Here is a 20,664-nt window from a genome sequence, read left to right on the forward strand (position 1 = left end):
CTACATTATCTGTACTCAGAGATATCACTGTGTTATCTGTGGTGTTACATGGGACTGCAGGTGACATCTACTACATTATCTGTACTCAGAGAGATATCACTGTGTTATCTGTGGTGTTACATAGGACTGCAGGTGACATCTGCTACATTATCTGTACTCAGAGATATCACTGTGTTATCTGTGGTGTTACATGGGACTTCAGGTGACATCTACTACATTATCTGTACTCAGAGAGATATCACTGTGTTATCTGTGGTGTTACATAGGACTGCAGGTGACATCTACTACATTATCTGTACTCAGAGATATCACTGTGTTATCTGTGGTGTTACATAGGACTGCAGGTGACATCTACTACATTATCTGTACTCAGAGATATCACTGTGTTATCTGTGGTGTTACATAGGACTGCAGGTGACATCTACTACATTATCTGTACTCAGAGAGATATCACTGTGTTATCTGTGGTGTTACATAGGACTGCAGGTGACATCTACTACATTATCTGTACTCAGAGAGATATCACTGTGTTATCTGTGGTGTTACATAGGACTGCAGGTGACATCTACTACATTATCTGTACTCAGAGAGATATCACTGTGTTATCTGTGGTGTTACATAGGACTGCAGGTGACATCTACTACATTATCTGTACTCAGAGATATCACTGTATTATCTGTGGTGTTACATAGGACTGCAGGTGGCATCTACTACATTATCTGTACTCAGAGATATCACTGTGTTATCTGTGGTGTTACATAGGACTGCAGGTGACATCTACTACATTATCTGTACTCAGAGATATCACTGTGTTATCTGTGGTGTTACATAGGACTGCAGGTGACATCTACTACATTATCTGCATTCAGAGAGATCACTGTGTTATCTGTGGTGTTACATAGGACTGCAGGAGACATCTACTACATTATCTGTACTCAGAGAGATATCCCTGTGTTATCTGTGGTGTTACATAGGACTGCAGGTGACATCTACTACATTATCTGTGCTCAGAGATATCACTGTGTTATCTGTGGTGTTACATAGGACTGCAGGTGACATCTACTACATTATCTGTACTCAGAGATATCACTGTGTTATCTGTGGTGTTACATAGGACTGCAGGTGACATCTACTACATTATCTGTACTCAGAGATATCACTGTTATCTGTGGTGTTACATAGGACTGCAGGAGACATCTACTACATTATCTGTACTCAGAGAGATATCCCTTTGTTATCTGTGGTGTTACATAGGACTGCAGGTGACATCTACTACATTATCTGTGCTCAGAGATATCACTGTTATCTGTGGTGTTACATAGGACTGCAGGTGACATCTACTACATTATCTGTGCTCAGAGATATCACTGTGTTATCTGTGGTGTTACATAGGACTGCAGGTGACATCTACTACATTATCTGTACTCAGAGATATCACTGTGTTATCTGTGGTGTTACATAGGACTGCAGGTGACATCTACTACATTATCTGTACTCAGAGATATCACTGTTATCTGTGGTGTTACATAGGACTGCAGGAGACATCTACTACATTATCTGTACTCAGAGATATCACTGTTATCTGTGGTGTTACATAGGACTGCAGGTGACATATGCTACATTATCTGTACTCAGAGATATCACTGTGTTATCTGTGGTGTTACATGGGACTGCAGGTGACATCTACTACATTATCTGTACTCAGAGAGATATCACTGTGTTATCTGTGGTGTTACATAGGACTGCAGGTGACATCTGCTACATTATCTGTACTCAGAGATATCACTGTGTTATCTGTGGTGTTACATGGGACTTCAGGTGACATCTACTACATTATCTGTACTCAGAGAGATATCACTGTGTTATCTGTGGTGTTACATAGGACTGCAGGTGACATCTACTACATTATCTGTACTCAGAGATATCACTGTGTTATCTGTGGTGTTACATAGGACTGCAGGTGACATCTACTACATTATCTGTACTCAGAGATATCACTGTGTTATCTGTGGTGTTACATAGGACTGCAGGTGACATCTACTACATTATCTGTACTCAGAGAGATATCACTGTGTTATCTGTGGTGTTACATAGGACTGCAGGTGACATCTACTACATTATCTGTACTCAGAGAGATATCACTGTGTTATCTGTGGTGTTACATAGGACTGCAGGTGACATCTACTACATTATCTGTACTCAGAGAGATATCACTGTGTTATCTGTGGTGTTACATAGGACTGCAGGTGACATCTACTACATTATCTGTACTCAGAGAGATATCACTGTGTTATCTGTGGTGTTACATAGGACTGCAGGTGACATCTACTACATTATCTGTACTCAGAGATATCACTGTTATCTGTGGTGTTACATAGGACTGCAGGTGACATATGCTACATTATCTGTACTCAGAGATATCACTGTGTTATCTGTGGTGTTACATGGGACTGCAGGTGACATCTACTACATTATCTGCATTCAGAGAGATCACTGTGTTATCTGTGGTGTTACATAGGACTGCAGGAGACATCTACTACATTATCTGTACTCAGAGAGATATCCCTGTGTTATCTGTGGTGTTACATAGGACTGCAGGTGACATCTACTACATTATCTGTGCTCAGAGATATCACTGTGTTATCTGTGGTGTTACATAGGACTGCAGGTGACATCTACTACATTATCTGTACTCAGAGATATCACTGTGTTATCTGTGGTGTTACATAGGACTGCAGGTGACATCTACTACATTATCTGTACTCAGAGATATCACTGTGTTATCTGTGGTGTTACATAGGACTGCAGGTGACATCTACTACATTATCTGTACTCAGAGAGATATCACTGTGTTATCTGTGGTGTTACATAGGACTGCAGGTGACATCTACTACATTATCTGTACTCAGAGAGATATCACTGTGTTATCTGTGGTGTTACATAGGACTGCAGGTGACATCTACTACATTATCTGTACTCAGAGAGATATCACTGTGTTATCTGTGGTGTTACATAGGACTGCAGGTGACATCTACTACATTATCTGTACTCAGAGAGATATCACTGTGTTATCTGTGGTGTTACATAGGACTGCAGGTGACATCTACTACATTATCTGTACTCAGAGATATCACTGTTATCTGTGGTGTTACATAGGACTGCAGGTGACATATGCTACATTATCTGTACTCAGAGATATCACTGTGTTATCTGTGGTGTTACATGGGACTGCAGGTGACATCTACTACATTATCTGCATTCAGAGAGATCACTGTGTTATCTGTGGTGTTACATAGGACTGCAGGAGACATCTACTACATTATCTGTACTCAGAGAGATATCCCTGTGTTATCTGTGGTGTTACATAGGACTGCAGGTGACATCTACTACATTATCTGTGCTCAGAGATATCACTGTGTTATCTGTGGTGTTACATAGGACTGCAGGTGACATCTACTACATTATCTGTACTCAGAGATATCACTGTGTTATCTGTGGTGTTACATAGGACTGCAGGTGACATCTACTACATTATCTGTACTCAGAGATATCACTGTTATCTGTGGTGTTACATAGGACTGCAGGAGACATCTACTACATTATCTGTACTCAGAGAGATATCCCTTTGTTATCTGTGGTGTTACATAGGACTGCAGGTGACATCTACTACATTATCTGTGCTCAGAGATATCACTGTTATCTGTGGTGTTACATAGGACTGCAGGTGACATCTACTACATTATCTGTGCTCAGAGATATCACTGTGTTATCTGTGGTGTTACATAGGACTGCAGGTGACATCTACTACATTATCTGTACTCAGAGATATCACTGTGTTATCTGTGGTGTTACATAGGACTGCAGGTGACATCTACTACATTATCTGTACTCAGAGATATCACTGTTATCTGTGGTGTTACATAGGACTGCAGGAGACATCTACTACATTATCTGTACTCAGAGATATCACTGTTATCTGTGGTGTTACATAGGACTGCAGGTGACATATGCTACATTATCTGTACTCAGAGATATCACTGTGTTATCTGTGGTGTTACATGGGACTGCAGGTGACATCTACTACATTATCTGTACTCAGAGAGATATCACTGTGTTATCTGTGGTGTTACATAGGACTGCAGGTGACATCTGCTACATTATCTGTACTCAGAGATATCACTGTGTTATCTGTGGTGTTACATGGGACTTCAGGTGACATCTACTACATTATCTGTACTCAGAGAGATATCACTGTTATCTGTGGTGTTACATAGGACTGCAGGTGACATCTACTACATTATCTGTACTCAGAGATATCACTGTGATATCTGTGGTGTTACATAGGACTGCAGGTGACATCTATTACATTATCTGTACTCAGAGAGATATCACTGTGCTATCTGTGGTGTTACATAGGACTGCAGGTGATATCTACTACATTAGCTGTACTCAGAGAGATATCACTGTGTTATCTGTGGTGTTACATAGGACTGCAGGTGACATCACTAGATTATCTGTACTCAGAGAGATATCACTGTGTTATCTGTGGTGTTACATAGGACTGCAGGTGACATCTACTACATTATCTGTACTCAGAGAGATATCACTGTGTTATCTGTGGTGTTACATAGGACTGCAGGTGACATCTACTACATTATCTGTACTCAGAGAGATATCACTGTGTTTTCTGTGGTGTTACATAGGACTGCAGGTGATATCTATTATTGTATATAATTTCTCTTACCTTGTTAGTTCGCGCATTGTCTTATTATTTGCGGTTTCTGCACATAAACAGCCCCGGGGCAGCGCCTCTATCATCTCTTTGTTTGATGTTTCGTTAAGCATTGTTTGGAAATCTTTGCGATTAATTCTGGCTCCTTCCACCGACACTAGAAGATAAAGCCATGGTCACCTTGTGGTTACACGGAGCGGCGCAGTCACCGGGAATGACGGATGTTACCGGGAATCTTCCTCCTCTGATCAGGGATCTGCCTGGAGATCGCTCCCTACTATATTCCCATTACCGGAGAGGAGCGGAGAATCTCAGGACTTACCGAGACTAAGGAGGAGCAGCAGAGAGGAGAGCATTGTGCCCCGGAGACAGACGGGGAAGATCCAGGAGAAGACCATCTGGAAGACCAGCAGATCCCACCGGGGATTATATCCTCCTGATATTCCCACCACTGGGGGGCGCTGCAGAGCGCTGTCTGCTATTGGTGCCCGGGGGCTTCTTACCTGATACCAGCATCATATGATCGGGTGACAGTGTAGGGAATATTATTAACCCTTACCTGTACTGGGCATGTGATCCTGGGACAACAATGGAGTAGAGGTGATCGCTCCACATTGTTCTTCTCACACAAAGCTCCTGCGAATATTCCTCGATAACACAAACAATAGGAGGAATCTCCTTTTTTTAATGGGGTGAAGATGATTTATTCTAAAATAAGAAGGATTAAATATCCTCCTGTAATGTTTATTTTCTTATAATGATATCTAGAAATATCAATTTTTCCAGGATAAAACAAGTCACTGGAAAACGTTTACAAATCTTTCCTGTAATCTGGACTGCCCTCCACACCACCCATAGTATAGAAGACCCTCAGCATCTAGAGCCTTTCTCATTATGACCTACCTGCGCAATGATCTCATCAAATTCATCATTACTGTGCTTGATTTTTTATTGAAAAATAATAATTTTGTGTTTATGGACCGCTTTTTCCTTCAGATCCAGGGCACAGCAATGGGGGCCACTTGTGCGCCCTCATATGCTAATCTGTTCCTGGGGCTGTGGGAGAATGAGTCCTTAATACAGAAGGTCCTGATGTTCCGACAATGTTATCTTATGGTATAGGTATATCGACGATATACTTTTTATTTGGCAGGGACAACTTAATTCCTTAAATAACTTTTTGAATAATCTAAACCAAAACAACTGAGTGCCCCTGTCTACTGTGCCCCGCTGTAAAGGGTTAATCTGGTCGTCCCATGTAATTTCTCCCTTCCCTCTGTTTTGTTCTAGCCAATGATTCCACTCTCTTCCTACTGCTTTCGCCCTTTATAAACCTGTTCTCTACCTTTTCCTGTCTCTCCTCCTCTTTCTTTCCCCTTTATAAACCTGTTCTCTACCTCTTCCTGTCTCTCCTCCTCCTCTTTCTCCCCGCTTTATAAACCTTTTCTCTACCTCTTCCTGTCTCTCCTCCTCTTTTTTCCCCTTTATAAACCTGTTCTCTGCCTCTTCCTGTCTCTCCTCCTCCTCTTTCTTCCCCCTTTAAAAACCTTTTCACTACCTCTTCCTGTCTCTCCTCCTCCTCTTTTTTCCCCTTTATAAACCTGTTCTCCACCTCTTCCTGTCTCTCCTCCTCTTTCTTCCCCCTTTATAAACCTGTTCTCTACCTCTTCCTGTCTCTCTTCCTCCTCTTTCTTCCCCCTTTATAAACATGTTCTCTACCTCTTCCTGTCTTTCCTCCTCTTTCTATTTCCTTTATAAACCTATTTCCTGCCTCTTCTTGTCTCTCCTCCTCCTCTTTCTTCCCCCTTTATAAACCTGTTCCCTGCCTCTTCTTGTCTCTCCTCCTCCTCTTTCTTCCCCTCTTTATAAACATCTTCCCTGCCTCTTCCTGTCTCTTCTCCTCCTCTTTCTTCCCCTCTTTAAAAACCTGTTCCCTGCCTCTTTCTGTCTCTCTTCCTCCTCTTTCTTCCCCCTTTATAAACCCATTCCCTGCTTCTTCCTGTCTCTCCTCATCTTTCTTCCTCCTTTATAAACCTATTCCCTGCCTCTTCCTGTCTCTCCTCCTTTTTCTTCCTCCTTTATAAACCTATTTCCTGCCTCTTCTTGTCTTTCCTCCTCTTTCTTCCCCTCTTTATAAACCTCTTCCCTGCCTCTTCCTGTCTCTCCTCCTCTTTCTTCCTCCTTTATAAACCTATTCCCTGCCTCTTCCTGTCTCTCCTCCTTTTTCTTCCTCCTTTATAAACCTCTTCCCTGCCTCTTCCTGTCTCTCCTCCTTTTTCTTCCCCCTTTATAAACCTATTTCCTGCCTCTTCTTGTCTCTCCTCCTCTTTCTTCCCCTCTTTATAAACCTATTCCCTGCCTCTTCCTGTCTCTCCTCCTCCTCTTTCTTCCCCTCTTTATTAACCTATTCCCTGCCTCTTCCTGTCTCTCCTCCTCCTCTTTCTTCCTCCTTTATAAACCTCTTCCCTGCCTCTTCCTGTCTCTCCTCCTCTTTCTCCCCTCTTTATAAACCTATTTCCTGCCTCTTCCTGTCTCTCCTCCTCCTCTTTCTTCCCCTGTTATAAACCCATTCCCTGCCTCTTCCTGTCTCTCCTCTTCTTTCTTCCCCCTTTATAAACCTATTCCCTGCCTCTTCCTGTCTCTCCTCCTCTTTCTTCCCCCTTTATAAACCTGTTCTCTGCCTCTTCCTGTCTCTCCTCCTTTTTCTTCCTCCTTTATAAACCTCTTCCCTGCCTCTTCCTGTCTCTCCTCCTCTTTCTTCCCCCTTTATAAACCTATTTCCTGCCTCTTCTTGTCTCTCCTCCTCTTTCTTCCCCTCTTTATAAACCTATTCCCTGCCTCTTCCTGTTTCTCCTCCTCCTCTTTCTTCCTCCTTTATAAACCTCTTCCCTGCCTCTTCCTGTCTCTCCTCCTCTTTCTCCCCTCTTTATAAACCTATTTCCTGCCTCTTCCTGTCTCTCCTCCTCCTCTTTCTTCCCCTGTTATAAACCCATTCCCTGCCTCTTCCTGTCTCTCCTCCTCTTTCTTCCCCCTTTATAAACCTGTTCTCTACCTCTTCCTGTCTCTCCTCCTCTTTCTTCCCCCTTTATAAACCTGTTCTCTACCTCTTCCTGTCTCTCCTCCTCCTTTTTCTTCCCCCTTTAAAAACCTTTTCTCTACCTCTTCCTGTCTCTCCTCCTCCTCTTTTTTCCCCTTTAAAAACCTGTTCTCTACCTCTTCCTGTCTCTCCTCCTCCTCTTTTTTCCCCTTTATAAACCTGTTCTCTACCTCTTCCTGTCTCTCCTCCTCCTCTTTCTTCCCCCTTTATAAACCTGTTTTCTACCTCTTCCTGTCTCTCTTCCTCCTCTTTCTTCCCCCTTTATAAACATGTTCTCTACCTCTTCCTGTCTCTCCTCCTCTTTCTTCTTCCTTTATAAACCTATTTCCTGCCTCTTCTTGTCTCTCCTCCTCCTCTTTCTTCCCCTTTTATAAACCTGTTCCCTGCCTCTTCTTGTCTCTCCTCCTCCTCTTTCTTCCCCTCTTTATAAACCTCTTCCCTGCCTCTTCTTGTCTCTTCTCCTCTTTCTTCCCCTCTTTAAAAACCTGTTCCCTGCCTCTTTCTGTCTCTCCTCCTCCTCTTTCTTCCCCCTTTATAAACCCATTCCCTGCCTCTTCCTGTCTCTCCTCCTCTTTCTTCCCCCTTTATAAACCTATTCCCTGCCTCTTCCTGTCTCTCCTCCTTTTTCTTCCTCCTTTATAAACCTCTTCCCTGCCTCTTCCTGTCTCTCCTCCTCTTTCTTCCCTCTTTATAAACCCATTCCCTGCCTCTTTCTGTCTCTCCTCCTCTTTCTTCCCCCTTTATAAACCTATTCCCTGCCTCTTCCTGTCTCTCCTCCTTTTTCTTCCTCCTTTATAAACCTCTTCCCTGCCTCTTCCTGTCTCTCCTCCTCTTTCTTCCCTCTTTATAAACCCATTCCCTGCCTCTTCCTGTCTCTCCTCCTCTTTCTTCCCCCTTTATAAACCTGTTCTCTGCCTCTTCCTGTCTCTCCTCCTTTTTCTTCCTCCTTTATAAACCTCTTCCCTGCCTCTTCCTGTCTCTCCTCCTCTTTCTTCCCCCTTTATAAACCTATTTCCTGCCTCTTCTTGTCTCTCCTCCTCTTTCTTCCCCTCTTTATAAACCTATTCCCTGCCTCTTCCTGTCTCTCCTCCTCCTCTTTCTTCCCCTCTTTATTAACCTATTCCCTGCCTCTTCCTGTCTCTCCTCCTCCTCTTTCTTCCTCCTTTATAAACCTCTTCCCTGCCTCTTCCTGTCTCTCCTCCTCTTTCTCCCCTCTTTATAAACCTATTTCCTGCCTCTTCCTGTCTCTCCTCCTCCTCTTTCTTCCCCTGTTATAAACCCATTCCCTGCCTCTTCCTGTCTCTCCTCTTCTTTCTTCCCCCTTTATAAACCTATTCCCTGCCTCTTCCTGTCTCTCCTCCTCTTTCTTCCCCCTTTATAAACCTGTTCTCTGCCTCTTCCTGTCTCTCCTCCTTTTTCTTCCTCCTTTATAAACCTCTTCCCTGCCTCTTCCTGTCTCTCCTCCTCTTTCTTCCCCCTTTATAAACCTATTTCCTGCCTCTTCTTGTCTCTCCTCCTCTTTCTTCCCCTCTTTATAAACCTATTCCCTGCCTCTTCCTGTTTCTCCTCCTCCTCTTTCTTCCTCCTTTATAAACCTCTTCCCTGCCTCTTCCTGTCTCTCCTCCTCTTTCTCCCCTCTTTATAAACCTATTTCCTGCCTCTTCCTGTCTCTCCTCCTCCTCTTTCTTCCCCTGTTATAAACCCATTCCCTGCCTCTTCCTGTCTCTCCTCCTCTTTCTTCCCCCTTTATAAACCTGTTCTCTACCTCTTCCTGTCTCTCCTCCTCTTTCTTCCCCCTTTATAAACCTGTTCTCTACCTCTTCCTGTCTCTCCTCCTCCTTTTTCTTCCCCCTTTAAAAACCTTTTCTCTACCTCTTCCTGTCTCTCCTCCTCCTCTTTTTTCCCCTTTAAAAACCTGTTCTCTACCTCTTCCTGTCTCTCCTCCTCCTCTTTTTTCCCCTTTATAAACCTGTTCTCTACCTCTTCCTGTCTCTCCTCCTCCTCTTTCTTCCCCCTTTATAAACCTGTTTTCTACCTCTTCCTGTCTCTCTTCCTCCTCTTTCTTCCCCCTTTATAAACATGTTCTCTACCTCTTCCTGTCTCTCCTCCTCTTTCTTCTTCCTTTATAAACCTATTTCCTGCCTCTTCTTGTCTCTCCTCCTCCTCTTTCTTCCCCCTTTATAAACCTGTTCCCTGCCTCTTCTTGTCTCTCCTCCTCCTCTTTCTTCCCCTCTTTATAAACCTCTTCCCTGCCTCTTCTTGTCTCTTCTCCTCTTTCTTCCCCTCTTTAAAAACCTGTTCCCTGCCTCTTTCTGTCTCTCCTCCTCCTCTTTCTTCCCCCTTTATAAACCCATTCCCTGCCTCTTCCTGTCTCTCCTCCTCTTTCTTCCCCCTTTATAAACCTATTCCCTGCCTCTTCCTGTCTCTCCTCCTTTTTCTTCCTCCTTTATAAACCTCTTCCCTGCCTCTTCCTGTCTCTCCTCCTCTTTCTTCCCTCTTTATAAACCCATTCCCTGCCTCTTTCTGTCTCTCCTCCTCTTTCTTCCCCCGTTATAAACCTATTCCCTGCCTCTTCCTGTCTCTCCTCCTTTTTCTTCCTCCTTTATAAACCTCTTCCCTGCCTCTTCCTGTCTCTCCTCCTCTTTCTTCCCTCTTTATAAACCCATTCCCTGCCTCTTCCTGTCTCTCCTCCTCTTTCTTCCCCCTTTATAAACCTGTTCTCTGCCTCTTCCTGTCTCTCCTCCTTTTTCTTCCTCCTTTACAAACCTCTTCCCTGCCTCTTCCTGTCTCTCCTCCTCTTTCTTCCCCCTTTATAAACCTATTTCCTGCCTCTTCTTGTCTCTCCTCCTCTTTCTTCCCCTCTTTATAAACCTATTCCCTGCCTCTTCCTGTTTCTCCTCCTCCTCTTTCTTCCTCCTTTATAAACCTCTTCCCTGCCTCTTCCTGTCTCTCCTCCTCTTTCTCCCCTCTTTATAAACCTATTTCCTGCCTCTTCCTGTCTCTCCTCCTCCTCTTTCTTCCCCTGTTATAAACCCATTCCCTGCCTCTTCCTGTCTCTCCTCCTCTTTCTTCCCCCTTTATAAACCCGTTCTCTACCTCTTCCTGTCTCTCCTCCTCTTTCTTCCCCGTTTATAAACCTGTTCTCTACCTCTTCCTGTCTCTCCTCCTCCTTTTTCTTCCCCCTTTAAAAACCTTTTCTCTACCTCTTCCTGTCTCTCCTCCTCCTCTTTTTTCCCCTTTAAAAACCTGTTCTCTACCTCTTCCTGTCTCTCCTCCTCCTCTTTTTTCCCCTTTATAAACCTGTTCTCTTCCTCTTCCTGTCTCTCCTCCTCCTCTTTCTTCCCCCTTTATAAACCTGTTTTCTACCTCTTCCTGTCTCTCTTCCTCCTCTTTCTTCCCCCTTTATAAACATGTTCTCTACCTCTTCCTGTCTCTCCTCCTCTTTCTTCTTCCTTTATAAACCTATTTCCTGCCTCTTCTTGTCTCTCCTCCTCCTCTTTCTTCCCCCTTTATAAACCTGTTCCCTGCCTCTTCTTGTCTCTCCTCCTCCTCTTTCTTCCCCTCTTTATAAACCTCTTCCCTGCCTCTTCTTGTCTCTTCTCCTCTTTCTTCCCCTCTTTAAAAACCTGTTCCCTGCCTCTTTCTGTCTCTCCTCCTCCTCTTTCTTCCCCCTTTATAAACCCATTCCCTGCCTCTTCCTGTCTCTCCTCCTCTTTCTTCCCCCTTTATAAACCTATTCCCTGCCTCTTCCTGTCTCTCCTCCTTTTTCTTCCTCCTTTATAAACCTCTTCCCTGCCTCTTCCTGTCTCTTCTCCTCTTTCTTCCCCTCTTTAAAAACCTGTTCCCTGCCTCTTTCTGTCTCTCCTCCTCCTCTTTCTTCCCCCTTTATAAACCCATTCCCTGCCTCTTCCTGTCTCTCCTCCTCTTTCTTCCCCCTTTATAAACCTATTCCCTGCCTCTTCCTGTCTCTCCTCCTTTTTCTTCCTCCTTTATAAACCTCTTCCCTGCCTCTTCCTGTCTCTCCTCCTCTTTCTTCCCCCTTTATAAACCTATTTCCTGCCTCTTCTTGTCTCTCCTCCTCTTTCTTCCCCTCTTTATAAACCTATTCCCTGCCTCTTCCTGTTTCTCCTCCTCCTCTTTCTTCCTCCTTTATAAACCTCTTCCCTGCCTCTTCCTGTCTCTCCTCCTCTTTCTCCCCTCTTTATAAACCTATTTCCTGCCTCTTCCTGTCTCTCCTCCTCCTCTTTCTTCCCCTGTTATAAACCCATTCCCTGCCTCTTCCTGTCTCTCCTCCTCTTTCTTCCCCCTTTATAAACCCGTTCTCTACCTCTTCCTGTCTCTCCTCCTCTTTCTTCCCCCTTTATAAACCTGTTCTCTACCTCTTCCTGTCTCTCCTCCTCCTTTTTCTTCCCCCTTTAAAAACCTTTTCTCTACCTCTTCCTGTCTCTCCTCCTCCTCTTTTTTCCCCTTTAAAAACCTGTTCTCTACCTCTTCCTGTCTCTCCTCCTCCTCTTTTTTCCCCTTTATAAACCTGTTCTCTTCCTCTTCCTGTCTCTCCTCCTCCTCTTTCTTCCCCCTTTATAAACCTGTTTTCTACCTCTTCCTGTCTCTCTTCCTCCTCTTTCTTCCCCCTTTATAAACATGTTCTCTACCTCTTCCTGTCTCTCCTCCTCTTTCTTCTTCCTTTATAAACCTATTTCCTGCCTCTTCTTGTCTCTCCTCCTCCTCTTTCTTCCCCCTTTATAAACCTGTTCCCTGCCTCTTCTTGTCTCTCCTCCTCCTCTTTCTTCCCCTCTTTATAAACCTCTTCCCTGCCTCTTCTTGTCTCTTCTCCTCTTTCTTCCCCTCTTTAAAAACCTGTTCCCTGCCTCTTTCTGTCTCTCCTCCTCCTCTTTCTTCCCCCTTTATAAACCCATTCCCTGCCTCTTCCTGTCTCTCCTCCTCTTTCTTCCCCCTTTATAAACCTATTCCCTGCCTCTTCCTGTCTCTCCTCCTTTTTCTTCCTCCTTTATAAACCTCTTCCCTGCCTCTTCCTGTCTCTTCTCCTCTTTCTTCCCCTCTTTAAAAACCTGTTCCCTGCCTCTTTCTGTCTCTCCTCCTCCTCTTTCTTCCCCCTTTATAAACCCATTCCCTGCCTCTTCCTGTCTCTCCTCCTCTTTCTTCCCCCTTTATAAACCTATTCCCTGCCTCTTCCTGTCTCTCCTCCTTTTTCTTCCTCCTTTATAAACCTCTTCCCTGCCTCTTCCTGTCTCTCCTCCTCTTTCTTCCCTCTTTATAAACCCATTCCCTGCCTCTTTCTGTCTCTCCTCCTCTTTCTTCCCCCTTTATAAACCTATTCCCTGCCTCTTCCTGTCTCTCCTCCTTTTTCTTCCTCCTTTATAAACCTCTTCCCTGCCTCTTCCTGTCTCTCCTCCTCTTTCTTCCCTCTTTATAAACCCATTCCCTGCCTCTTCCTGTCTCTCCTCCTCTTTCTTCCCCCTTTATAAACCTGTTCTCTGCCTCTTCCTGTCTCTCCTCCTTTTTCTTCCTCCTTTATAAACCTCTTCCCTGCCTCTTCCTGTCTCTCCTCCTCTTTCTTCCCCCTTTATAAACCTATTTCCTGCCTCTTCTTGTCTCTCCTCCTCTTTCTTCCCCTCTTTATAAACCTATTCCCTGCCTCTTCCTGTTTCTCCTCCTCCTCTTTCTTCCTCCTTTATAAACCTCTTCCCTGCCTCTTCCTGTCTCTCCTCCTCTTTCTCCCCTCTTTATAAACCTATTTCCTGCCTCTTCCTGTCTCTCCTCCTCCTCTTTCTTCCCCTGTTATAAACCCATTCCCTGCCTCTTCCTGTCTCTCCTCCTCTTTCTTCCCCCTTTATAAACCCGTTCTCTACCTCTTCCTGTCTCTCCTCCTCTTTCTTCCCCCTTTATAAACCTGTTCTCTACCTCTTCCTGTCTCTCCTCCTCCTTTTTCTTCCCCCTTTAAAAACCTTTTCTCTACCTCTTCCTGTCTCTCCTCCTCCTCTTTTTTCCCCTTTAAAAACCTGTTCTCTACCTCTTCCTGTCTCTCCTCCTCCTCTTTTTTCCCCTTTATAAACCTGTTCTCTACCTCTTCCTGTCTCTCCTCCTCCTCTTTCTTCCCCCTTTATAAACCTGTTTTCTACCTCTTCCTGTCTCTCTTCCTCCTCTTTCTTCCCCCTTTATAAACATGTTCTCTACCTCTTCCTGTCTCTCCTCCTCTTTCTTCTTCCTTTATAAACCTATTTCCTGCCTCTTCTTGTCTCTCCTCCTCCTCTTTCTTCCCCCTTTATAAACCTGTTCCCTGCCTCTTCTTGTCTCTCCTCCTCCTCTTTCTTCCCCTCTTTATAAACCTCTTCCCTGCCTCTTCTTGTCTCTTCTCCTCTTTCTTCCCCTCTTTAAAAACCTGTTCCCTGCCTCTTTCTGTCTCTCCTCCTCCTCTTTCTTCCCCCTTTATAAACCCATTCCCTGCCTCTTCCTGTCTCTCCTCCTCTTTCTTCCCCCTTTATAAACCTATTCCCTGCCTCTTCCTGTCTCTCCTCCTTTTTCTTCCTCCTTTATAAACCTCTTCCCTGCCTCTTTCTGTCTCTCCTCCTCTTTCTTCCCTCTTTATAAACCCATTCCCTGCCTCTTTCTGTCTCTCCTCCTCTTTCTTCCCCCTTTATAAACCTATTCCCTGCCTCTTCCTGTCTCTCCTCCTTTTTCTTCCTCCTTTATAAACCTCTTCCCTGCCTCTTCCTGTCTCTCCTCCTCTTTCTTCCCCCTTTATAAACCTATTTCCTGTCTCTTCTTGTCTCTCCTCCTCTTTCTTCCCCTCTTTATAAACCTATTCCCTGCCTCTTCCTGTCTCTCCTCCTCCTCTTTCTTCCCCTCTTTATTAACCTATTCCCTGCCTCTTCCTGTTTCTCCTCCTCCTCTTTCTTCCTCCTTTATAAACCTCTTCCCTGCCTCTTCCTGTCTCTCCTCCTCTTCTTTCTTCCCCTGTTATAAACCCATTCCCTGCCTCTTCCTGTCTCTCCTCTTCTTTCTTCCCCCTTTATAAACCTATTCCCTGCCTCTTCCTGTCTCTCCTCCTCCTCTTTCTTTCCCCTTTATAAACCTATTCCCTGCCTCTTCCTGTCTCTCCTCCTCTTTATTTCCCCTTTATAAACCTATTCCCTGTCTCTTCTTGTCTCTCCTCCTCATCTTTCTTTCCCCTTTATAAACATATTCCTTGCCTCTTCCTGTCTTTCCTCCTCCTCTTTCTTTCCTCTTTATAAACATATTCCCTGCCTCTTCCTGTCTCTCCTCCTTCTCTTTCTTCCCCCTTTATAAACCCATTCCCTGCCTCTTCCTGTCTCTCCTTCTCCTCCTCCTCTTTCTTTCCCCTTTATAAACAAATTCCCTGCCTCTTCCTGTCTCTCCTCCTCCTCTTGATCCACTGGCTAAATGGGAGCAGGCTATAATAAGTAGTAATACCTATTTAGATGGTTCACTGGCAACTCTTTAGCAGGAACTGACAAGTACCAATCCGTATTTTTATCATTAAATGCCTATTTGTGGCACACAGCTTTCACCAAACACTGCATGTCCTTATTCTACACTATCGCTCTCCTATCTATCTCAGCTACCTATCATTAAACCCCTAGCTAAACTCACTGTCTAGCAGCCCCGGCGGCAGGGCTCCGGGTTACTGAGCCCGAGCCAAACAGGCTAAGATTTGTACCGAATTTGAACCTTTATCGAACAGGTTCGCTCATCTCTGCTGCAGAAGACAGGAGAAGATGGAAGTCTGCAGAGACAAGCTGTGCATGTGAGAAGTCATCATGGCATTTGGACAAGATGGAGAAGAAGACAAAGAGAAGAACTCCAATCAGAGAAGACGTTACTAGTAAGGTGTCTGGATCTAAGGGTGTATTTACATCGGGCATTTGTGGTTTTTATTGACTATCATTTATACTGGCCGACCTCACTTTTTTGTGCTCAGAATGATCAGTAACATAATCAATCGTTGCACATAGAGTTGTATTGTTCTCTGCAGCACAGGTTTACACATGACGATCTGCTGCTGAGAACGATGATATTTAAGCAAGTTTTTAAATTAATTTCACCTTATAAGTGAACACTTTTTTCTTGTGTATTTGGTGACTGGCAGCCTGTTTAGACAGATAGTATTCAGTTATTTATTATCGGATAGTGTAAACGCACTGTGGTTCTTGCAGGGTCTGCAGTCTGATAACAACAACTATTACTATCATCATCTCCTTATCATTGTTAAGGTAGTACTGGGAGCTGCCTGTTTATGGAATACACTTGTATGTAGGGCTGAACTGACACCACTTTGTGGCAGTTCTAAGCTTGGTAATGTACGTAATGGTACTGGTGCTGTATTCATGTACTGATTGTGGTTCTTGTGATGAATTTGTGTACACATGGGGTTTTTTTGTGGTGTAGTCATGTACTGATGGTGGTTCTGGGATTGTATTCATGTACTGATGGTCGCTCTTATGCTGCATTTATGTAGTATTAGTAGATCTGGTGATGTGTTAATGCACTTTTGGTAGTTCTTGTTTTGTATTCCTGTACTGATGTTGCGTCCGCTGTTGTATTCCTGTACTGATGATGCATCTGGTGATGTATTCATGCACTGATGATGTTACTTGTTATGTATTCATGTACTGATAGTGGTTTTGGCAATGTATTCAAATACTGATGTTGTTTCTGATGTAATATTTGACAAGAAACCATGGCACTTCTACAGTAGAGGGGGGGGAAAGTTGGATCCAAACCCGTAATATCCATACCCACTTTAGAAAGCGGTGGATGCCACACTCTAGTATGCTCTAAACAGATGTCTCCTGGCAATACGTACTGATTAAGGTCTAATTGTGACTGAAACATCTCATATCAACCTTGGTTTGTAAATGAAACTTAGAATTTATCTTAACACCATTTGAGTGTCAAGTATAATTGACTTCATATTATGGGTTCTGATGTTATAGTTATATACTGATGGTGCATCTCATGCTTTATTCATGTAATAATGTTGGCTATGATATTCCTATACTCATGTGCTGATCATTGTTCTGGTGTTGTATTCAGGTATTTATTGTGGTTCTGGTAATGTATTAATGTACTCATGGTGGTTCTGGTGATGTATTCATGTGCTGATGGGGGTTCTGTTAGTGTATTCATATACCGATGGTGTTTCTGATGTTGTATTCATGTACTGATGTTTGCTGGTGATATATTCCTGTAGTGATGGTGGTTCTGGTCCTGTTCTTATGTACTGATGGTGGTTCTGGTCCTGTTCTCATGTACTGATGGTGGTTCTGGCGGTGTAGTCATGTACTGATGGTTGTTTTAGCCCTATATTAATGTGCTAATTCTGGTTTTGGTGATCTTTTCATATACTGATGTTGTTTCTGGTCATTTGTTTATGAAGTAATGTTGGCTAAAGACCTGTATTCATATTCTGATCGCAGTTCTGGTGATATATTCCTACACTAATGGTGATTCTGTTGATGCATTCATGTACTCATGGTGGTTCTGGAAAAAATATAATAGATAGAAAATATCAAATGGAGATTGAGAATAATGTGCATTCACAGATTTAAAAAAATAATGCACAAACAGCAGTTTCAATATGCATTTAAAACATGTTTACCTCAATTAGTTCCATATTCAAAATGGTAATATTATGATAGGTATTATCTTCATTTACAGGGTTCCTCAATGTGGTCACCTGTCACCCCAAGTTATGCTGATATCTTCATATCATGTTTGAGGATAATGTTGGCCATATATCCGAGTATAAACCTAATTTTTTGTTAATGACCCGATATTTAGGCAATGTTTTTATTATGTTGGGGGATAGGGAAGGATTCTCAAACTGAACTCCATAGGTTCATGGATTACCATGACTCGTGCCATGAGCTAATCGAATTTGAATAGATCTCTATACTAGTCATTATTTGGAGGTATAAATTTCCAAACGCTCTAATGGTAACTTTTTTACAATTTTGCTTTCCAAACCCACTGACCAAAACAATAACCTTAGATTTAACAGTTTCAATGCCCTGCAAAGTTTTAATGATTTTAAGAACAAGACATATCTTTAGTTCTAATGATGTATACCATATACATAAAGAAAAACCTATTAATAAATTCATAGAGAAGGGTTACTCTGAAAATAGAATGAGTAAAGATTAGTGAGAAAGAGGGTTACAGAGTAGGGAAGAAGTTAGGCTTGTTAGAAAAAAAAAGGATAGGTCTGATGGTGGTTTTGGTTCTGTATCCATGTACTGTTTGTGATTCTGGTGCTTTATTCATGTACTGATGGTTATTCTGGTGATGAATTCTGAATCTAGTGATGAATAAAGGAATTATTGGCTTCACTTGTATTTGCACTTAGACTTTTTTCTTAGAGAACAGAAGAATCTACAGTTGGAAAGTTGGAAGTTGCACATTATAGATCCCTATTTCTCAGTAAAGGAGGAACAGATTGGCCAAGTAAAGGTATTGCTTGACCTTTCTTTGAATGAATGTCCTGCACATATAAACAGTTTGGTGTGTGAAATCCTGCTAGGAAATTCCTTTTAAGTATATTAGTCTGAAATTTAGCATATTTACTCCCAGAGGAGTGCCCAGACTGAACACATTGTAGCAAACCATCAGCTAAGGTAATATTAGATATTAGGGGCAGCACAGTGGCTCAGTGGTTTGCACTATTGCTTTGGGTCTAAATCCCACCAAGGACAACATCTGCAAGGAGTTTGTATGTTCTCCTCGTGTTTGTGTGGGTTTCTACCAACACACCAAAGACATACAGAAAGGGAATTTAGATTGTGAGCCCCAATGGGGAGAGTGATGATAATTGCTGTAAAAATTAATCAAAAAATTTAGTTACACCAGAAAGTTACTTCTAGCTCATCTGTTCCAGTCACTGTCACTATTACAATTGCTTTGTCTCATATCACAGGCTCAGATCTGTCATATGTGATAAACATACCTGTCAACCATCCAGAAATTCCAGGACGGTCCGTAAAAATACTTCTTTGCCATGTCTGTAAAAAAAAATTAAGGCATCTGTGGTTTTTTTGAAGCTGAAGAAAGTTCCACAATCTGGTGATGTCTTACCGGGGAGGGGTGTAACCGGTGGTGGAGCAGGGTCACGGTCACAGGAGGCAGGGGCGGGGGTAGAGTAGGGCACTGCCAAGAGCGGTGTAGCGGTGTCCCAGATTCTTGCTGCAGGCGCTGTGAGTCAGGCAGGCAAGATCCAGAAACTGTTGGCAGTGCGAGCTTCAAAGAAATGGTACCCAGAGTCGTCGCTTGAGCACATTGATCTGTCAGCTCAATGACAAGCCAAGATCTCATCTGTGCATGCGCCACCTCCGAGCACCATTTTCTTTAAGTCCGATGCTGGGAGATTATTGGGCAGGAGGCAGCGCATGCGCAGTTGAGATCTTGCGCCAAGAGCTCCATCTGCGCATGCGCCAACTCTGGGTGCCATTATTTGAACCCCGCACCCCCTCCATTTTCAAGGTGGTCCCTGCCAGTGCCTCACCACCCACAGCCCAGCAGCACAGCACAGTGCCCGCTGCCCCAGCAGCACAGCACAGCTCCTGCAGTGCCAGCAGCACAGCACCCGCAGCATCGCTGCTACCTCCTGCTACCCCTCTCCTCTGCCTCCCAGTAAGTTACATTCGGACTATAAGATGTACCCCTCATTTTCCTCTCAAATTTTTGGGAGGAAAAGTGCTTTTTATAATCCGAAAAATACGTTAAACAGATTATGTTTGCTATAATTGCCAACATTTTACAATTTGAAGTGAATGCAGATGATGTCTCATATCAAAATACTAGGCTGTAGATATGTATTGCTTATCATGTTAATGATTTATTAGGATTTTTTAATTTGTTAAAAAAAATATTGTCTGCCCGTGGTTTTGGATGAGTTGTCATTAAAAAATAAAAAGTGAAGTTAGCAATCCCGGTGATAAATGACACAGGTTTCTGTTATACCTACAGATGATGAGGAGTCCGGCTGTGCCAGAGAAACCTGTGAGTGCGACCGGAAAGCCGTGATGTGTTTCATGAGCCACGAATATTCAAAGCAAAATGTTATGCTCACCGAGGAGCGGCGAACGTCCGGAGGTGGACCCACTGGACCGTGCACCGGACTCCCCTGAGAAGACGACCAGCAGCGAACCTCTATACAGGGACTGTGTGGTGCCTCTTCAAAGAGGCTAGATGCACGGTAGCCAGGAACCGATAGTAGGAGTCTCTGTACGGCCAGGTGTAGCACGGGTGTGACGTCCGCAGCAGGCAGAACACGGTTGTGGCACCGGAGATGATGCACAGATACAAACGGTAGTACACAGGGGCCTGGACACTAGCAATGCACTAGTAGGAGCATTGCTCGAGTGCCTGCTGCCAGGGGAGGTGAACCTAAATACCCATATGGTAACAGGTGACCTCTGAGGTCACTTCCAGACAATGGGGCGCTACCGCTTTAAGAAAGGGGGCGTGGCCTCGTGCGCAGCCTAGAATCACTTACTGCAGATCTGTGTGTGGACGGGAGACAGGAAGAGGCTGCAGCAGCTCCTGGAGCAGGGCGCCCGACCCGGGAGTGAACAGGACGCACAGCAGGACCCGAACCAGGAGCAGAGCCTGCACAGCCATGGGACCGGTAAGAGGAAGGACATCGGTGCTGGGGGCTGGGACCGGGAGTGCACGTGGGGACCATGCTGGGGCTGGGCAGCCCCTCTCGGGATCTGGCGGGACCAGGCGCTACACAAAATAAAAAGTACGGTTTGATAATTCCATGTACGGGGGAACGTCCATCCTGCGATATCTATAA

General features: G+C 43.9%; 1 protein-coding gene across 1 annotated transcript in view; it reads right to left on the reverse strand.

Moving 5' to 3' along the window:
• LOC142256808 (acidic phospholipase A2 homolog) overlaps positions 1–20,664 on the reverse strand; it is an 88,664-nt gene that overhangs the window by 10,528 nt on the left and 57,472 nt on the right. The window contains exons 2-3 of the mRNA XM_075328699.1: positions 18,814–18,868; positions 4,745–4,889 (exon numbers count right to left, since the gene is read on the reverse strand). Coding sequence (XP_075184814.1) covers positions 4,745–4,889; positions 18,814–18,868 — 200 coding nt within the window. The remainder of the gene's footprint in view (positions 1–4,744; positions 4,890–18,813; positions 18,869–20,664) is intronic.

Source organism: Anomaloglossus baeobatrachus, chromosome 11 (genome assembly GCF_048569485.1).
Source record: "Anomaloglossus baeobatrachus isolate aAnoBae1 chromosome 11, aAnoBae1.hap1, whole genome shotgun sequence".
Classification (NCBI taxonomy): Eukaryota; Metazoa; Chordata; class Amphibia; order Anura; family Aromobatidae; genus Anomaloglossus; species Anomaloglossus baeobatrachus.